The 20,820-nt window shown below is 33.8% G+C and overlaps 1 protein-coding gene across 3 annotated transcripts in view; it reads left to right on the plus strand.

The window, feature by feature from the left end:
- SCAPER (S-phase cyclin A associated protein in the ER) overlaps positions 1 to 20,820 on the plus strand; it is a 522,663-nt gene that overhangs the window by 175,967 nt on the left and 325,876 nt on the right. For all 3 annotated transcript variants that reach the window (XM_049611895.1, XM_049611896.1, XM_049611897.1), the window contains 3 exons: positions 12,854 to 12,935; positions 14,405 to 14,557; positions 15,086 to 15,193. In XM_049611895.1, coding sequence (XP_049467852.1) covers positions 12,854 to 12,935; positions 14,405 to 14,557; positions 15,086 to 15,193 — 343 coding nt within the window. The remainder of the gene's footprint in view (positions 1 to 12,853; positions 12,936 to 14,404; positions 14,558 to 15,085; positions 15,194 to 20,820) is intronic.

Genomic DNA, 20,820 nt, shown 5'->3' on the forward strand with positions numbered 1-20,820 from the left:
CATCTTAATTGTAATTTTGATTTGCATTCCCCTAATGATAGGTGAGGTTGACTACCTTTTCTTGTACTTAATGTACATTTATATATCATCTTTGGAGAAATGTCTATTCAAAATCTTTGCTGGTTTTTAATCAGGTTTTTTTTTTTTCTTGTTGAGTTGTAGAAGTGTCTTTATATATTTTGAATATTGACCCTTATCAGACATTTGATTTGCAAATATTTTCTCCCATTCTGTGGATTGCCTTTTCACTATGTTCTTGTTAAAAAATTTTAAATTTTGATGTATTCCAATTTGTCTGTGTTTTCTTTTGTTGCATGTACATTTGGTGTCATACCCATGAAACCATTGCCAAACTCTCTGCTCCATATGCTTTCTTCTAGGAGTTTTAGTTTTAGGTTTATGTTTAGGTCTTCAATCCATTTTGAATTAATTATTGTATATGTTATAAGGTGGGGGTCTAACTTCATTCTTTTGCATGTGAATATCTTTTCCCAGTATCATTTGTTGAAAAAATTGTCATTTCCTCATTCGATGGTCTTCCCTTGGCACCCTTATCAAAAATCATTTGATCATATATTTGAGGGTTTATGTATTGGCCTTCTATTCTGTTCCACTGTTGTATAAGTCTTTATACCAGTACTGTATAAGTACTTATACAACTTATACTGTTGTATAAGTCTATATACCAGTACTGTAGGTTTGTAATAAGTTTTGAAATCAGGGATCTTTTAGCTTTGTTATTGTTCAAGATTGTTTAGGGTATTCAGGGTCCCATGTGAATTTTAGGATAGATTTTTCCCCCCATTTCTGCAAAAGAAATCATTGAGATTTTGGTAGAGATTCCATTGAATCTGTGACTTGCTTTAGATAGTACTGACATCTTAAAAATATTAAGTCTTCTGATTAATGAATATAAGGTTTTTAAAAATCTTTTTGTGTTTGTATTTTCTTTCAGCAAAGTTGCACATTTCAGTTTACAAGCCTTTTACCTCATTAGTTTATTTTTAATTATATGTGTGTTAACATTTTTTGAAATTTATTTTTGTTAGTTTATTTTTGTTATGCTGTTATAAATAAAATCTCCTTAAAAAAATTTTTTTTAAACATGTATGTTGCTGGTGTTTAGAAATACCATTGATTTAGACCTAGGGCTGCCATAGCAATCTTGAGAAAGAACAAAGATGGAGGTTTCACAATCCCAGATTTCAATGTCTTACAAAGCTGTAGTAATCAAAATAGTATAGTACTGGCACAAAAATAAACACATAGATCAATGGGACAGAATAGAGATCCCAGAAATAAACCCATGTTTATATGGTCAACTAATCTATGACAAAGAAGGCAAGAATATATAATGGGAAAAAGACCATCTTTTCAACAAATGGTGCTGGGAAAACTGAAGAGCTACATGGAAAGCAATGAAATTGGACCACCTTCTTACACCATACAGAAAAATAAACTTAAAATGGATTAAAGACCTAAATGTGAGACTGAAGGCATAAAACTCCTAGAAGGAACATAGGCAGTAATTTCTTTGACATCAGCCATAGAAACATTTTTTCTAGATAGGTCTTCTCAGGCAAGGGAAACAAATGCAAAATCAAATTATTGGAACTATACCAAAATATAAAGATTTTGCACAGCAAAGGCAACCATCAACAAAATGACAAGGCAGCCTACAGATTGGGAGAAGATAATTGCAAAGAATATATCCAATAAGGGATTAATATCCAAAATATATAAAGAACTTATACAAGTCAACACAAGAAAAAAACAAGTAATCCAATTAAAAATGGGCAGAAGACCTGAATAGATATTTTTCCAAAGAAGACATATATAGATGGCCAACAGACATATGAAAAGCTGCTCAACCTCACTAATCATCTGGGAAATGCAAATCAAAGCCACAGATATTACCTTAAACCTGTGAGAATGGCTAGAATCAAAAAGATAAGAAATAAGTTTTGGTGAGGATGTGGAGAAAAAAGAACTCCAATGCACTGTTGGCAGGAATGTAAATTGGTACATATATTATGAAAAACAATATAGAGATTTCTATCAAAAATTGAAAAATAGAAATAGTATATGATCTAGTAATTCTGCAGATGATTTACCCAAAGAAAATAAATACACTAATTTGAAAAGATTTATACACCCTTGTGTTTATGGCAGTGTTACTTATAATAGTGAAGATTTATGGAATCAACTCAATAGTCCATTGATAGATGAATGGATAATGAAGATGTGATGCACATGTGTGTGTGCGCATGTGCACACACACATACATATTGAATATGACTCAGCCATAAGAAAGTATGACATATTGCCATTGGAGCAACAAGAATGGACCTAGAGGGTATAATGCTAAATGAAATCAGTCAGAAGAAGACCAAAACTATGTGATTTCTCTCACATGTGGAATTTAAGAAACAAAACAGATGAATGTAGGGGAAGGGAAAAGAAAAAAAGAGGGAAGCAAACCAAAAGTGACTCTTAACTACCGAGAGCAAAGTGACGATTGATGAAGGGAAGTGGGTGTGGGGGAGGTGTGTTAAATAGGTGATGGGTATTGAAAAGTGCACTTGTGATGAGCACTGGGTGTTATATGTAAGTGATGAATCATTAAATTCTACTCTTGAAAACAAGGTTGTATGTTTTTTAAAATCATGGAGTTGAATTTATCAAATGTTTTATCTCCTTATATAGATATGTTCATGTAAAATATCTCCTTTAATCTGATCTAATGTGATGATTAATTTTTTAATATTTAATCAAGCCTGCATTCCTGGGATAAACCCAACTTGGTTTTGATGTAGTATAGGAATTTATTCATATAAGTATGGTTTTTAAAGGGTGAGATAACCCTATATTTTTTTAATTAATAAACATTTTTCTAAACTATAACATAAACAGAATAATACACAAATGAATAAATCTGCAGCTTGGTGAATTGTCACCATGCCCCTGTATCCTCTAACCTGGTCAAAATATGGAATATTTAGCAGCACCACAAGATCCCTCCCATGTATCTTCCAAATTACCACCCCTTCTTCAACCTTAATAATAATCACTATACAAGCTTCTTGCACTTTTTAGCCTAATTGGTTTTATGCCTAGGAATGAGGTTGCTGGTCTCTGGGTTATTGCAAATGTTCTGCATTAGTAAACACTGCCAAATTGTTTAGCAATATAGTTGTACAGTTTACATTTTCACTAGCATTTTGAATATTCTCGATGCTCTATATTGTCTAAAATTGGAGTAGACAGTTTTTAAGAAAATTTTTTTACAATTTTATTGTGATATAATTGACATATGAAAAATTGCATTTATTAAAGTGTACTATTTCATGAGTTTTCACATATGTAATCTCTGAAACCATCAGCATGATTAAGGTAATGAACATAACCATCATCCCTCCAGATTTTCTCGTGCTGTTTGATAGTCCATCTCTCCTTCCCTCTACCCTCCTCTCCAGACAGCCAATGATTTACTTTCTCTTTTGTCTTTCACTTTCTTTTACTCAGCATTATGATTTTGAGATTCCTTCAGATTGTTACTTGTACATACAGCTTCTTTTTTATTGCTAATTAGTATATATCCATATACTAATTATGCATTTTTCTATTGATAGAAATTTGGGTTTATTCCACTTTTTTGGTGATTATAAATAAGCTTTTCTGAATGTTTGTGTATGAGTACTTTTTGTGGACATATGCTTTCATTTCTCTTGGGCAAATAGCTAGGAGATGGATGGCTGGGTTATAGGGTTGATGTATGTTTAACTTTTTAAGAAACTACAAAATGTTTTTCCAAAATTAGTCACACCATTTTAAATACCCACTAGTAGTGAAGGAGTTTCAGTTTCTTCAAAGCCTTGACAACACTTGGTGGATCAGTTTTTTAAACGTATGCCTTTCTAGTTGGAATATTGTGCTGTTGCATTGTGATTGTAATTTGCATTTCTCCGATGACTGATGTTCAGCATCTTTGCATGTGCTTATTAGCCATTCATCTATCTTCTTTGGTAAAACATCTACTCATATCTTTTGCCCATTTTTCAAGTGAGTCCTTCATTATTATTGAATTGTAAAAATTCTTTATATATTCTGGATTCCCATCCTTTCAGGTATGACTTAGAATTTGTGGCTTATCTTTTTATCTTTTAAATAGTTATTTGAAGTGCAAAAGTTTTAATTTTAATAAAACCCAATATATCAAACTTGTTTTATGTATGAAGCTTTTGGTGTCATATCTAAGAAATCTTGCCAAACTCAAAATCACAAAGATTATTTTTCACATATTTTCTTCCAGAAGTGTTTCAGTTTGGCACTTACATTTAGGTCTATAAGTCCATTTTTCTTGTGACTTTATTTAATTTAATGACTTTTATTTTTAGTGTAGTTGACACACAGTGTTACATTAGTTTCAGGTCTACAACTTAGTGACTTGACAAGTTTATACATTATGCTTTGTTTGCCACACGTGTAGCTACCATTTGTCCTGTTACATCACTATTACAGTATCATTGACTGTATTCCTTATGCTGTGCCTTTTATTCCCATGACTTATTCATTCCGTAACTGGAAACCTGTATCTCCCTATAGCCTTCACCCATTTTGCCCAACTCTCCATATCCCTCCCTTCTGGCAGCCATCAGTTTTCTATATTAATAGGTCTGATTCTGATTTTGTTTGTTTGTTCATGTATTCTTTTCCTTTTAAGGTAACTTTTATGTATGGTATGAAACAAAGATCTAAATTTATTTGCATATGGATATCTATCACAGCATCATTTGTTGAAAGACTATTCTTTCACCATTTATTGCCTTGCCACCTGTTCAAGATCAATTAGTCATACATGTAAGGGTTTATTTATGGATCTGTGCCGTTCTATTCATATGTATATTTCTATTCTTATGCCAGTACCAGACTGTCAATTACTGTGGCTTCATAGCAAGTTTTGGAATCATGCTATGTAAGTTCTCTTACTTTGTCTCTTTCAAAACTGTATTTTCATGTAAGTTTTAGGTTTGCCAGTTTCTACAAAATAGCTTGCAGGGATTTTGGTAGGAATTGCCTTGAATCTATAGATCATTGTGGGAAGAGTTGCCATCTTTACAATATTGTATATTCTGATCCATGAATATGATATCTCTCTATCTCCTTTAATTTATCTCAATAGTGTTTTATAGTTTTTAGTTATAGTTCTAATTTGTAGGTCTTGCACTTTTTTTCTTAAATGTATTCTAAATACTCTTCTTGAAGTCATTGTGATTGGAATTATTTTATTTTTGGTAGTATTTGTTGCTAGTATACAGAAAGACAATCAATTTTTTATATATTTCATTTTACAACTTTGTTTTTTTATTACCTGCTTAGTTTTCTTACTAGTTTTGATGGTGTTTTCTTTTTGTTGTTGTTGTTGTTTTTCCTTAGGATGTTTTACATATAGACTCACATCATCTGGAAATTACGAGTGTTATACTTCTTGCTTTCTAGTATGAATGTCTTTTTTTTTTTCCGTTGTCTTTTGCACTGGCTACATGCCAGCAGTATAATTTTAGTAGAGGCTGTGACATTGTATATACTTACTTTGTTCTTAATTTTAGTAGTGAAGCATTTAGTCTTTCCCTGTTACCAATGATGTTAGTTGTAGGTTTTTCTTAAATCCCCATTATTAGATTGAGGAAATTCTCTTGTATTTCTAGTTTGTTGAGTGCTTTTTAGCATGAATGGACTGAGTTTTGTTAAATAAATGCGCTTTTTTTCTTTTTGCACATTCATTAGGAGGATTGTGCAGAGTTTTTTTGTATGTTGTAGTTATTACATTAATTCATTTTCAATATTAAACCAACCTTGCATGCCTGAGTTAATTCCTACTTGGTCATGGTGTATACTCATTTTTATATGTTCCTAATTTCTTGTTAAGGATATTTACATGAGGGATATTGGTGTATAATTTTCTCATGATGTTTTTGGTTTTCATTCCTCATAGAATATGATGGAAGTGGTTTTTCTTGCACTATTTAGGGGAACTGTTTGTGTTAGGATCAGCATTATTTTTTTAAATATAATTTGCCAGAGAATCTGTCTAGGCTTGGATTTTTCTTTTGGGGGAGATTTTAAATTACCAACTCATTTTTTTTTCATGTTTCAAGTTTTATTAAATTCTGGTTAGTTAAGGGATTCATCACTTACATATAGCACACAGTGCTCATCACAACAAGTGCCCTCCTTAATACCCATCACCTATTTAGCATTTTATGGTCTATTGGGATTTTTTTGTTTCTTATTCAGTCAGCTTTCATAATTTGTGTCTTGTTAGGAACTTGACCTTTCCATTTAAGTTCTCTATTTTTATATATTTATAAAGTTCATTATTTCTAATAAGTAATTTCACTATGATCTATAGTGATGTCTCTTTCATTCCTAATTTTTGTTTACTTTGGGTTTCATTAGCTCTGCTTTTCCTACTTTTATGAGGTTGAATCTTTAGTTGATAGATTTTATATATTTCTACATTCCCTTTTAAATTTTAAAAATTAAAAAAATTTTTTTAATGTTGATTTTAGAGAGAGAGAGAAAGCGTGAGTGGGGGAGGGGTAGAGGGAGAGGGAGAGGGAGACGGAGGATCCGAAGCAGGCTCCGCAGAGAGCCCTAGGTAGGGCGTGAACTCATGAACCGTGAGTCGTGACCAGAGCCAAAATTGGATGCTTAACTGACTGAGCCACCCAGGTGCCCCTATTTCTACTTTCCTAATTCAAACATTTAAGGGTATAAAGTTTTTTCTCAGCACTTCTTTAACTTCATCCCATCAATTTTGATATGTTAATTTTAATTAAAGATACTTTCTAATATTTTTTAGATTTTTTTGATACATGAATTATTTAGAATCCTGCTTAGTTTCCAAATATTTGGTGATATATCCCCAATTTTCTGTTGTTTTATAATTAAATCTTTTGTAGTCGAGGAATATTCTTTGTATAATTTTAGTCCCTTTAAATTCATTGAGATTATTTTATGACCTTGAATGTAAACTATTCTGGAGAAAGTCCTACAAGCTGTTGTAAAGTGTTTGTGTTCTGCTGTTGTTGGGTCAAGTGTTTTTTGTTTTTGTTTTTTTTAATGTTTTACTTATTTTGAGAGAGAGAGAGCGGGGGAGGGGCAGAGAAAGAGAGAGAGAGAATCCCAAGCAAGCTCTGCACTGTCAATGCAGAACCGGATCTGTGGGGCTCAGTCCCATGAACCTGTGAAATCATGACCTGAACTGAAATCAAGAATCTGATGCTTAAAGAACTGAACCACTCAGGCACCCAGGATGGAGTATTCTTTAAATGTCAGTTAAGTTAGTTGGTAGTTTTGTCTAGGCTTCTGTATACTTACTGATTTTCTGTCTGGTTTTATTAATTTCTGATAGACTGTTATGGAATTCCCCTGGAAAGCCATCTGGCCCTGGACTCTTGTTTTTTGGCAGATTTTTGATTACTAATTCGATTTCCTTACTGGTTATGGGTCTGTTCAAATTTTCTATTTCTTCTTGTTTCAGTTTTGGTAGTGTATATGTTTCTAGGAATTTGTCCATTTCTTCCAGATTGCCCATTTTATTGGCACATAATTTCTCATAATATTCTCTTATTATTGTTTTTATTTCTGCTGTGTTGGTTGTGATCTCTCCTCTTTCATTCTTAATTTTATTTATTTGGGTCCTTTCCTTTTTCTTTTCGATCAAACTGGCTAGTGGTTTATCAATTTTGTTAATTCTTTCAAAGAACCAGCTTCTGGTTTCATTGATGTGTTCTGTTTTTTGGGTTTTGATAGCATTAATTTCTGCTCTAATCTTTATTATTTCCTGTCTTCTGTCGGTTTTGAGTTTTATTTGCTATTCTTTTTCCAGCTCTTTAAGGTGTAAGGTTAGGTTCTGTATCTGAGACCTTTCTTCCTTCTTTAGGAAAGCCTAGATTGCTGTATACTTTCCTCTTATGACTGCCTTTGCTGCATCCCAGAGGTTTTGGGTGGTGGTGTTATCACTTTCATTGACTTCCATATACTTTTGAAATACTGTTGAATTGTCTATTTATATTCTCAGTTTTGACAATTTTTGCTTTGTGTATTTTGGTGTCTCAATGTTAGGGGCATATAATATCTTCCTTGGGTATTGACCCTTCCATCATTATGAAATGTTCCTCTTTCACATTTAAAAAAAAATATTTCTTGCTATAAAGTCAATTTTTTTCTATTTTAAATATAGCCATGGCTATAGTTTACATGAAATGTCTTTTTCTGTCCTTCTACATTCATACTTTTGTGTCTTTTTTATCTAACCTGTGTCTCTTATGGTCTAAGTAAAGTTGAAGTTACTTTTTGATCTAGTCTGCTAGTTTCTGCTTTTTCATGAAAGTGTTTTGTCCATTCTCATTGAATATAATTATTGATATAATTACATTTATATTTTCTATTTTGATCCTTGTTTTCTATACATCTCAAGTTTTTTTTGTTCTCTTACTACTGCTTTTTTTCTTAATACTTTTTTAGTGTATTTAAATTTTTCTCTTGATTTTTAAAACTATTATTTTAGTTGTTTGCTTAGTGGTTGCTCTCTTTACTACAATACAAAGAAGTAGATTATTAAAATCTACTTTTGATTAAAATGAACTTAATTTTGGTAAGATAGAGTAACTTTGTTCCACTATAGGTCTATATCCTTTTCCTCTAGTGTTGTCATTGTCACATATATCTATACATGTGGTAAACTCAACAATCCAGTGATAGAATTATCTCTTTCTGTAGTGCCACATTTTTCAAAGAAATTAGAATAAAAGAGAAAATACATTTATAAGTTCCTTTATACTAATTAACATATTTACCATTTCTGGTGTACTTCATTTTCTTTGTTTATGGATTCAGGTTACTTTTTGGCATAATTTCTCTTTAGCTAGATGGCCTTTCTTCAGTATTTTCTACGAAGGGAGTTTTGCTGTCATTGAATTATCTTGGTATTCACTTATCTAGGAATATTTTGACTTCATTTTGTTTTTGTTTTTAAAAATTTTTGTTGTTGAAGTATCATTGGCGTTTTCCTTCATTCTGAATGATATTTTTGGCAGATTTATTTAGAGTTCTTGTTTTTTTTCTTTTTTGTTTTCAGTAGTTTGATTTTTTTGACTTCTGTTTTTTTCTGATGAAAAGTTAGCCATTAATCATATTGGTTTTTCCTCTGTATATGGTGAGTTGTTTTTTTCTTCCTGCTCTCAGAATTTTCTTCCTGTGTGTAACCAGTTTCATTCTGATTTGTCTAGGTTTATTGTCTTCATGGTTATTCTGTTCTGTACATATCAAGTTTGGGAAATGTTTGGCCATTATTTGTTCAGATATTTGTCATTTCTCTTCTGAGTTGTCACAGTTTCTTAAACTTTGCATGGTTTTGATGACCTTGACAGTTTTAGGTAGTGGTCAGGTATATTGTAGAGTGTTCCTCAGGTAGGACTTGTCTGATGCTCTTCTTATGGTGAAATTGATGTTATAGCTTTTGGGGAAGAAGAGCACAGACGTGACTGTGAATTACCATTTGTAACATGTCAGAGGTTCATGCTATCAATTGGACTTATCACTGATTTTATTAACCTTGATCACTTGGCTAAGCTAGTGTTTGTCAGGTTTCTCCATTGTTACTTTAAAAATTTCTCTATGCTGTCCCCGGTGGAAGCAAGCCACTAAGCATAGGCCATGCTGAAAAGGTGGGGAATTATTCTTTACCTCCTTGAGGGAAGAATTCCTACGTTAATTGTTTATAATTTTTCTGTACAGGACAGTTGTCTATTCTCTCCTATTTATTCATTTAAATGTTTTTTTTAATGTCAGTGTGGACTTATATATATTATATATATACATATATATATACATATATAATTATAAAATTATACATTGTGCTGTAAACCAGTATTATTTATATTGTTACTCAAATTGTTCCAGCTTTGGACATTGGGAGCTATTTCATATGGAATCATCCATTTGTTTAAGGATTCTTGGTTTCTTTTATTGGAAAGGTTTTTAAAAAAACTTTCTATTTTTCTGTTGAGATTCCCTATTTGTTGAATCATTGCCATAATATTTTTCTTTAGTTTGGCATACTTTCTTTTAATTCTTTGAACATATTTGTAACAGCTGTTTTGTAGTCTTTGTCTACTAAATACAGCATATGGCCTCATTCAGGGACAGTTTCAATTGACTGCTTTTTCTTTTCTTTTTTTTTTTTTTTAAGTTTATCTATTTTTCAGAGAGTACAAGAGAAAGCATAAGTGGGGGAGGGACAGAGAGAGGGAGGGAGAGAGAGAGAATCCCAAGCAGGCTCCACACTGTCAGTGTGGAGCCCAATGCTGGGCTTGAACTCACAAACTGAGATTGTGACCTGAGCTGAAGTCTGATGCTTAACTGACTGAACCACCCAGGTGCCCCTAGTTGACTGATTTTTTCAAAGCCTGGTCATGCTTCTTTGTATGTCTCATAATTTATGATTGTTTCTTTTCCTGTTATTTTTGTCTTTGTGAGTTTATGCCTATTCTATTCATTTCTTGTGGTTTTTTGGAAGGGAACAGAAATAAATATGTTTTCAACATGCCGTGTGTATTTTTTATTTATTTTATTTATTTTAAATTTTAGTTAACATGCAATACAATATTGGTTTCAGGAGTAGAATTCAGTGATTCATCATGTATATGCAACACCCAGTACTCAGCACAAGTGCCCTCCTTAATACGAATCACCCATCTAGCCCATCTCCCACCCACCTCCCTCCAACAACCCTCAGTTTGTTCTCTGTCATTGAGAGTTTCTTGTGGTTTGTTTCCCTCTCTCATCTTCTTCCCCCACCCTTCCTTCCCCTATGTTCATCTGTTTTGTTGTTTAAATTCCATGTGAGTGAAATCATATGGTAATTATCTTTCTCTGTTTGACTTACCTCTCTTAGCATAATACCTTCTAGCTCCATCAATGTCATTGTAAATGGCAAGATTTCATTCTTTTTTGCTGGCTAATATTCAAGTGTGTGTGTGTGTGTGTGTGTGTGTGCGCGTGTGCGTGTGTGTGTCTCACACACACACACACACACAAACCCCGCATCTACTTTACCCATTCATCATTTGATGGACATTTGGGCTGTCCATAATATGCTATTGTTGAGAATGCTGCTATAAACATTGGGGTGCATATACCCCTTTGAATCTGTATTTTTGTATCCTTTGGGTAAATACCTAATAGTGCCATTGCTGGATCAAAGGGTAGTAAAAGTAAACAGCAAGCTAGATCTTTTTTCCCCTAGATCTCAAGCTTTGTATACTTTTTGATCCATAGACTTGGTGCAAGCAAGTTGCTTATGCTGTTTTTCTGGGGAAGAGGCCTGTTGTGCTGATTCTCAGGCTGACTTGTTGCAGTGGAAATGTGCCTTCAGGGCATGGGGGTGGGGCTTGGTGTAAATGGCTCTGGCCTCTGCTAGTGGATATAGTTTTGCTCCCTGAGGGCTCTCCATGCTGATGGGTGAGTTGAATATGGCTGTGCTCCCCTCTCTAGCCCCAGAGCTGAAAGATAATGCCTCCTACTCTTCAGGGGAACCCTCACAGAAGAACAGTCACCCCTCTTGTCACCCCTGTTTCTGTCAGAACCCTGCATTCACTCTACCTGTGTCCTAGCTTCTTTATCTCAGGCCCATGACTGAGTTTCAGAACTCCAAATTTTAGGGACTCTGGAGGCATGGACCATTGCTTTTTTTCTGGGGGAGGGCCTTGGAATGCTTTTGCTGGCCTGTGGGAGGAAAACAGTGGCAGGACTGTAGCAGTTCAGGGTTTATGTCAAAATGTAGCAGAACACCAACAACTCTGCTTGCTGCCCTCAGCCCTTATTCTGCTCCTGTGCCTGGATATAGTGCAGCACCTTTGCCCCACCTGTCCTTTTTGTGACCGAGGGGGTCCTCAGACCAGGCTGTCACTCCTGGGATTCCTCCCTGCTTTGCTACTCGGGCACCTTTAAGCCAGGCAATTCCTCCACTGTAGCAGACTTCTACAAGTTCAGATTTTACACTCCACTGCTTATAATACTTTGCGATAGCCTCCGTAAGTAGGCTCCCTCCCCACTGCTATACCCACAGCTATGTTTCCCCCAAGACCACTCTCTGCACCTCCTGCCTTCCAAAAGGTGGTTGCTTTTCTACTTGTAGACTTGCAGTTTTTGTTTTCTTAGACCTCTGGTTGATTTCTTAGGTGTTAAGAATGATTTTTATCAAATCATTGTGAGGTCTGTTTAGTGTTTTGGAGGAACAAGACAAGCTTAGGATCTCCCTACTTGTTGCCAATTTAACTCCTCCCTCTCAACATGCCATATTTAAATGAGAGTTCCAGTGGTAGTTAGTATTTAAATCCATACCTGGGTCTGTGTCCAGAAATCTATTATTTTTAAATTTCTTTTTAACATTTATTTATTTTTGACAGGGAGAGAGTGCTGTCAGGGGAGGTGCAGAGAGAGAGAGGGAGACAAGGGATTTGAAGCAGGCTCTATGCTGGCAGCAGAAAACCCAATGTGGGCTGGAGCTCATGAACCATGAGATGAAGACCTGAGCTGAAGTTGGATGCTTAACTGACTGAGCCACCCAGATGCCCCCAGAAACCTATTTTTATAACTGAAAACTTGTGTTGCTTTTTAAACATTTATTGAGCAGTGTATTTGGGACATAGGCACTCAGAAAGAATAATTTAAAAAATAATAATTCTGTAGAATATATAAGCCTATGTATCCTAATCATTTTTAACCTCGTGAAGTTCGATTCTCCAAGCAGTTGAGTTTATCGTTTTTTACTATCTTCTTACAGAGATAGGGAAGAGCGATTGGCTGCACTCACAGCTGCTCAACAAGAAGCAATGGAAGAGCTCCAAAAAAAAATTCAGCTTAAGGTAAGGATAGTATATATTTCAATTTGAAATTTTAGAGCTTTCAATGGCACATGAGATTAAATCTTTTATTTAAGGAATTGTATAAAATTTTAATTTGTATTCTTAATATTTGGTTAATAAGACTTCCATGATTTGGTTTTGGTCCGTTCTAATTCAACTGTCTGAAAAATTTATTTTAATATGATAAAATGATGAGAATAATTAAAGGAATTTTAATTTTCCTGTTTTTACTAACCAATTTGTTAGTGACTTGAAGGCATTACTCTTTGGTTTCTGATAGTTATACTTTTTAATTATCTACAAATAAACAAAAAATGATTACTATAATTAGTTTCAGTTGATTTTCAGTGCCTATGAATTGTGCGATTGTAACTTGGGAAATTATGATAAACTATTTTCTAGAAAATCTTTACCATTAGTAATACAGTTTCTAGCAGTATATTTTACACTGTGTAACAATTACTTATACATTGTCTCCTCACAGAGATAGTACATTCCATAAGGTAGAGGGTCATATTTTATCACAGGACTTTATCATTCACTAAAATTTAATGTACCAAAAATCTGTTGAGCCTTCTAGTAGACATGGGGTTAATGAGATGAGTAAGTCATGATTCTAAATTCCAAGAAACTCTTAATGTAGTGTGAGAATCAGTTGCTAAACAGATAATTTCCATATGGACTTGGAGTGCTATGAAAGTATGGATGAGGACACTGAGTTTGATATGAAGCATTTCAGAAGTCAGGAAAAAATTTTAGAGAATAACTCCTGAGCTGAATCTTGAATGGGTAGGAGAATAGGTAGGTGGGTGGGATGACATTTCCAATCATATGAAAAAGTATGAGTGTTAAGTCAGAATTCTGGAATTGTGTTTTTTCAGCTTGGTTATGTTTTTTGTTTTGGGGGTAAGTCACTGGAGGTGTGGAGAACCAGAAATGGTGGTGTGGAGTTGGTGTGGTAGAAGTCTGCATCATGATGGAGTTTGTCTGCTATGAGGATGTGCTTGGTCTTTACGTAGGGGTCAACATTTCTGAAAGTGTGTTCCCAGAAGTGCTTCTCAAAAGTGTGTTGTAGTCAATTAAGTGTGTAAAATGTTTTTTAGTATGAGCTAGGTTTATTGAGGCACAATGCACAGAGACATACTACAGGCTCCATATAGTTCAGTGTTAAAAACCTGTTTTGCTTTAATGTAGTGTTTTCCAAATTTATTTGCGGATAGAACCTTTTCCACAAAGCACTTACAGTATCCTATGGTGTTGTTCCAAGAAGCACACTCTAAGAGACGTTACTGTGCATGTAGGAGATATTAAAGGGCTTTATGTAAATTCTTATTCTTCGTGTTCAGGTCAACATTGAATGAAGACATTTCTTCTATTATTGTAGAAACTTTAATGGAAATACTGTTTTTTTAAGTTCTCCGTATAATTTGCATCATTTTTGTATTCTCACGCTTTGACTTCATTCACAGCATGATGAAAGCATTCGAAGGCACATGGAACAGATTGAACAAAGAAAAGAAAAAGCTGCTGAGTTAAGCAGTGGGCGGCATGCAAATACTGATTATGCCCCCAAACTGACTCCTTATGAAAGAAAGAAGCAGTGTTCCCTCTGTAATGTCCTGGTAGGTTGTCATTACTAATATTGTGATGATATGATTTATTACTAAAGTTTGTTAAACTATGGAAATATATTCTCCCGGTCTTTTAAAATTCATATGATTTTAAACCGTGGATTTCTTTCATGATTTTTATGCTAAGTAAGTAGTATAAAAATAGCATTGGCATTTAAGAGTATCAGCGCAAAGTGCCAGAGTAATGCAATTGCTGCTAAAATGGATATATACCTGCTTAATTGATAGCCCAAGCAATATTTTTGGGTACTGGAATCAAAAAAGAAAAAGGCATTTTCAGTCTTGAAATTTGAACTCTGATACTTAGAAGAAATGATATCCTGTTAAGGTTGGTTACAATGGCATGATTTTTCTTATGTATCTTCTAGAGGATTCTCAGAGTTGTGTTTTAAAGAAAATATTTTTAGCCTAGTATGTAAAGGCTAGTGTGATATCAACATGCATATAGTATACTGGCCTGAATATATAATTAGATATAATTATATGTTGATTACAATTGCTTTGATTTTATGCTTTTAGATCTCTTCAGAGGTGTATCTTTTTAGCCATATTAAAGGAAAAAAACACCAGCAAGCCGTAAGAGAGAATAGCAGCATTCAAGGGCGTGAACTTTCAGATGAAGAAGTGGTAAGCTTTACTTCTGTTCATTTCCACATATTTATTGAAAACTCAGTATGTCCTATATTATAAAGAATTCCATGTTCGGTTGTGATTATTTAAAATTATATTTAACATTTAATAACTACTAAAATATAGTATACAAATATGTCATTTAGTATACATTTTAGTGCTCACTTTGAGTGCATATACTAAAATTTAGTATACAGTTTAACAAGAAACAGAAATAAGAACAATTTTAAAATTGGTCATAAAAGGTAAAAAAAGGTCATAGTATTTTGATATTTTAATAATATACAAAAGAATTCTTTAGTGAATCCCTGCATTTCTTGGAAAATAATTAACAATATAAATGTCATGTAAATTGATAATTTTATGAGTACAGTGTTTAGAAATTTTTGGAAATGCATTATTTATCTACCTATAATTGCTTACAGTGGAATTTAGATTTGTATGAATATTTTTAGAAATATTTTACATTCAATTGTTATCTAGACATGGATGACATTGCTAATCTATGAATTTGTTGGTTCTATTTATAATAGCAAATTTCTAGAGCTACCCAAAGATGAGACATTCATGTTTGTGAAGTATCTCTTAAGGTGCCCAGGAAAAGTTATTATGGTTCTAATGAGAGCAGTAACTATATATACATACATGTGTGTGTTTAACTCCTGTTCCCCAGTGTAACGTATATTAATAGAGTACACAAATCTCAAGTATACAGCTTGATTAATTTTTACATATGTTTCACTCACATCAAGATATAGATCATTTCTTATACTCCAGAAGTCTCCCTCATGCTCCAACCCAGACATGTCCCCAAGCGGTAACTAGTCTACACCATCAGTTAGTTTTCCCTGTTCTGGAACATTCTTTAAATGGTATCATACAGTATGTACTTTCTGTGTCTGGCTACTTTCACCTATCCCTAACTCTGTGATTGATCTTAAATGTTTATGTGAAGTTGTAGTTCATTCTTTTTCTTAGCTTTTTATCAGTGCTCTCCAGGTGAAGACATTCAGGAATATATTTGTAGTTGAATCAAATAGGGTTTTATTTATTAAAGAATGGAAAATGTATACTGTGGGGAATTATGGAGCTTCTCAATAAGGTGTTAGAAAGGGCTTATTATAGGATTTGGGCTTGTGCTAGGTGATTTGGTTGGGGAGGGGAAAGTTCGAGGACTTGAAGCTTTGGTCTGGATTGGATGCTGTCAGGAAGCAGGGGTAAGTCTGTGGTTGGTTCTTAATAAATCAATAAATCTTACCTTGGTAGGAGGACTGAAGCTACTGTTTTCTCCTGAGTTTCTGGGTATGACCAGCACTTGATGGGAAATTGCACATAGTTATTTGGGCTTACTTCTCTATGATTTCCTCCTTTTGAGGATATTCCCCCTCAGGCTCCAATGGCTTTGGCAGCTCTAAACCAAATTCTGTCTCTTCAGCTCAGTAAGACTGCTACTTTTAGTTTGCAGTGTCTCCATGCCAAAAATTGGTATAAGCCTTTCGAGGAAAAATCCAGAGTGAATGTGGAGCTTACCTCATGTGCTTCCTTTCTGTTAGGGATAACGGTCTCTCAAGTTCTGGCTCTGTTGGCTGTACTGTAATGCCTTCAAATTGATATTTGGTATACTTTGTAAAACGTTTTGAGTTGGGAGATAATCCAGTCAGTATAAGCCAGTCCACTGTGGCTGGAATTGGAAGTCTCCTAATATTTAATTCCTGTATACACATTGTTTGACATAATGCTTGACACATGGTAAGGTATTTAATAAAAGCTCATTGAGCTGAGTTGAACTGAGAGCTTCTGCTGAATGGCTTTAGGTACCTCTAATAAAACATGTAATTAATCATCTATTTAGTTTACCTCAAATAATTTTTTGTCTTTTACTCAAATTGTATGAGTATTTTAAGAGTGAATAGTAAGGATTTTTTTTTTTATTTTACTTGAATCATTCATATAATTTACCCCATTCACTCTTTAAGTTTGCTGTTTAGAACAAGAGTCATGTGTATGTGTGTGCCACTTTGAAAAAATCTTAAATTGCTTTCTTTAATTAGAATTTAATTATTCCATTACAAATGAAAATTTTCCATTTATAGAAATTACTTGTAATTCTCTTAATTAAAAAACTGTATTATTTAATTTACAACAGATTATTTAAACATTTTCTGGAATGTTGCTGTTATATAAATTGAAATCTAAATTTTATGTGTTTTACTTCAGTGAGAAAAGTTGAGAAGGAAAGAATAGTTCATGCAATTTGAAAGAAAAATGTGCAGTATTGTCTAACTTTTGTAGCTCTTATAGCATAGCCTGATGTTTAGCTGTTGTGATTTGAGATTTGGTTGATGTGTTCATTTTTTTATACTATTTCAGTTGAAAGGAATTAAATTTTCCTTAAGTTCTCACTTAATTCATGTAGTTTTTCTGGGTTATAGCCCTTTCTTCCTGAAAACAAACATGCGATATAGGATATGAGTTATGTGATATAGTAGGGCAGTTTTATATTTACTCACATGGAAGTTTCATTTTTAATCAGTGGAGGTATCTGTAGTAAACATACTTGTTCTACTTAAAGTTATTACTTGTCATCTGTGATGTCTTTATGTTATATACACCTTGTCTGTGACCCTTCTTCCTTGACATGTAAGATTTTATTTATACCACCTCTGACCTAATAAAATTGTACCTTTGACCTTATGCACTTGACATATCAGATAACTTACTCTTGATCTTTGACACATTTTTTTTTAAGCCTGTTAAACGTAATAGGTAGCTGCCTGGCAAGAAAGGTATAATGTTTTGTGTTTTTGTTGTAATTTGACTGGGAAATTTTTCTTGTTTTTTTGAAACTTCACAAAAAGAGCTGTTATGTGTTTGATTTTTTTTCTCTTTCATTGTCTTAAAATCCAGGTGTTAAAAGTAGCTAATTTTTGAAGGTCAAAACAAATGGGTGCTAGTTTAAATACATTCCAAAATTTAGTTTTTATACATTGCTAGAGAAATAATGAAGTATAAGTTTTAATTAAACCTCTGATTTCCGAGTCATCCTCTTTTCACACCAATATCTAAAGAAGCTAATAGTGATTTTTGTGAATGTTGAATAAAGTACATCCAACCTTATATAGAGAATGAAGTTAAAAAGGTTTTTTTTTTTTTAATCCATATTTTTCTGTTTGTGAGACTCCTTGGTGTGTTTCTTAACCTGTGTACTTAAGTAAATTTTATTTTCATTTGGTTCATGGATGTATAAAAAGGACTTTCATGAAGGATCTTAACTATAATTTATTGGATGTTTACAACCAAATGTGATTTTATGAATCCCAAATTAGTATTTCAGCTTGGAAAAATTATGCAAATTAGGTGATTGAAAGAAAATGATATTTTAAGTTAGCAAAAACATGAAGACATTACTTAATGAAATATAAGCTGATCTCTTTTGCCAGAGTGCACTGGTGTTGAGGTGAAAGAAGTCTCCTAGATATCTCCTAGAATTGATGACAGTCTAGGAAATAATAGATAATTCCTAACAGATTGGTCCATTTCCTTGCCTTGCTTACCTTTGTTTGTAGAAGCCAGAAGTATTTGTTGTCTTTTTGTAATCATGTTAGGAAAGCATTTTGTCTGCTTCTCAACAGAAAATCAAGTCAAATGAACAAACTGTGACTCATTTAGAATAAATATTTTTCCCCCAGTACCTCAGTTGGGTACACTTTAAGTTAATTTGAGAAATTATCTAAAAATATCTTACCCTTTCTTGTAGGATATAGCTTCCATTGCCTTTATTTTCTCTTTAATAGGATGGGAAAAATTTTGTGGTATATGTGTATATGTGTGAGAGAGAATGTGTGTGTGAGAGAGAACATGTGTATGTATTCAGTATGTTAACACACATATATAGCTGATTGTTAACATATAATTCTTCCAACTTTTAGAATTCTTATGGTGGTAAATTCACCACATTGGAACGCGGGCGTGCAGAGGCATGTAGCTATTTATCCGTGCTGATCTAGTCTTCTTCATTGGTTTAAGGAAAAAATTTGAAGTAGGTAACCAGTTTGTTTTAAACTTAGTTTGATCCAATAATTTAAACAGTTTCTCTAGTTTGTACCTAGCCTCTTTTGAATAACAATCCTTAGCCCCTATCTACTTGCTTATCTCCTTAAGATAGCATCTATGTGTATTGGAGGAAGAGTATGGCTTACTTGACCCCATATTAAGAGGAAAAGTTGAGGTCTTTCTACCAGATGTCTTCTTTCTTTTCTGATTTCCAGTGTGAGACCCTTCTTTACCTGTTCACTTAGTAAACCAATCATGAACAGTGGCTGGTGAACTCTTGATCTCTTCTTTCCACTTAGTGTTACAGTGGAGCATCAGCCATTTATTTGCCTCTTCCTGACCAGGTCACCCCTCAGTCTTCTCTGCCCATATGTCTCCGAGTCTTTGCCATAACCTTCATTCTGGCCCTGACAGGCCTACTGGCTTCTACCACAGTGTTCATACCACATAAGAACTAAGAACATTTTGGGAAAGCTAAAACACAAGACCTCTTCCTGACCACCTAGCAAGGCCATACTAATAGACCTATTTGGTGACAGGGACAGATGGAGAGACTGTTTCTTTTGAGAATCAAAATTATACTTTGGGCATTACTGTCACTTAGCTAACATATTATCCCCCTTGGGATACACATTAAAACTTTTTTTTTCCCCTCCTTTTATCTTCAAAATGTTTTGGCTGGAAAGAGATAAAATTTCCTTTAACCACTCCTTCCTCCTCATTCTAACCAAGCAATTGAGCCTTAAGGTTGGAAAAGGGAATTTTCTTCTTACTGTGGAATAAATACTATGGTTTGAATTCTCTAGGCTTCATTATTGACATGCTAAAGGGCAAGATAAATAAATTTGTTAAATCTCAGGCGATTAACTTGGTTTATAAACCTATTGTTTTGCTGCATTTATCTGTTTTATATGTCTAAAGTTGATTATTGCAGAGTGTATTTTTCTTGTATTTATTTTAGAACAAATTCTAACCACCTTTCTAGCAGAGTTGAACTGGGCAAATGCCATATGCTAAGAAAGTTAAAATAGATCATCACATTCATAATTTTGAAATATTACTTCATTGATGTCCATTTTGCATACCTTTTCTGATGTTATTTGACCATTGCACTTTTCCTGCTAATAATCACAGTCTCGGGGTGCCTGGGTGGCTCAGTCGGTTGAGCATCGGAATTTGGCTCAGGTCATGATCTCACAGTTTGTGAGTTCGAGCCCCACATCGGGCTCTGTGCTGACAGCTAAGAGCCTGGAGCCTGCTTCGGATTCTGTGTCTCCCTCTCTCTCTGCCCCTCTTCCATTCGTGCTCTGTCTCACTGTGTCTCTGAAAAATGAATAAACTTAAAAAAATTTAAAAAAAATCACAGTCTCTTTTCTGTATTGGTTTTCTTTTAGTTAACATTCAGTTTTAGAAAAATTGATCATTAATCAGAACTGTAGTTTTCTTACAGTTTTTTCAAGATTCTCTGTCATTGGGTTGGTAAATTACAACTACATGAAATTCTCTTCCATGAACCTTTTTTTTTAAAACACAGTTGGTTTATTTTAAAATGCAGTTTCAAGGGTACCTGG

The sequence above is a fragment of the Panthera uncia genome, assembly GCF_023721935.1.
Source record: "Panthera uncia isolate 11264 chromosome B3 unlocalized genomic scaffold, Puncia_PCG_1.0 HiC_scaffold_1, whole genome shotgun sequence".
Classification (NCBI taxonomy): domain Eukaryota; kingdom Metazoa; phylum Chordata; class Mammalia; order Carnivora; family Felidae; genus Panthera; species Panthera uncia.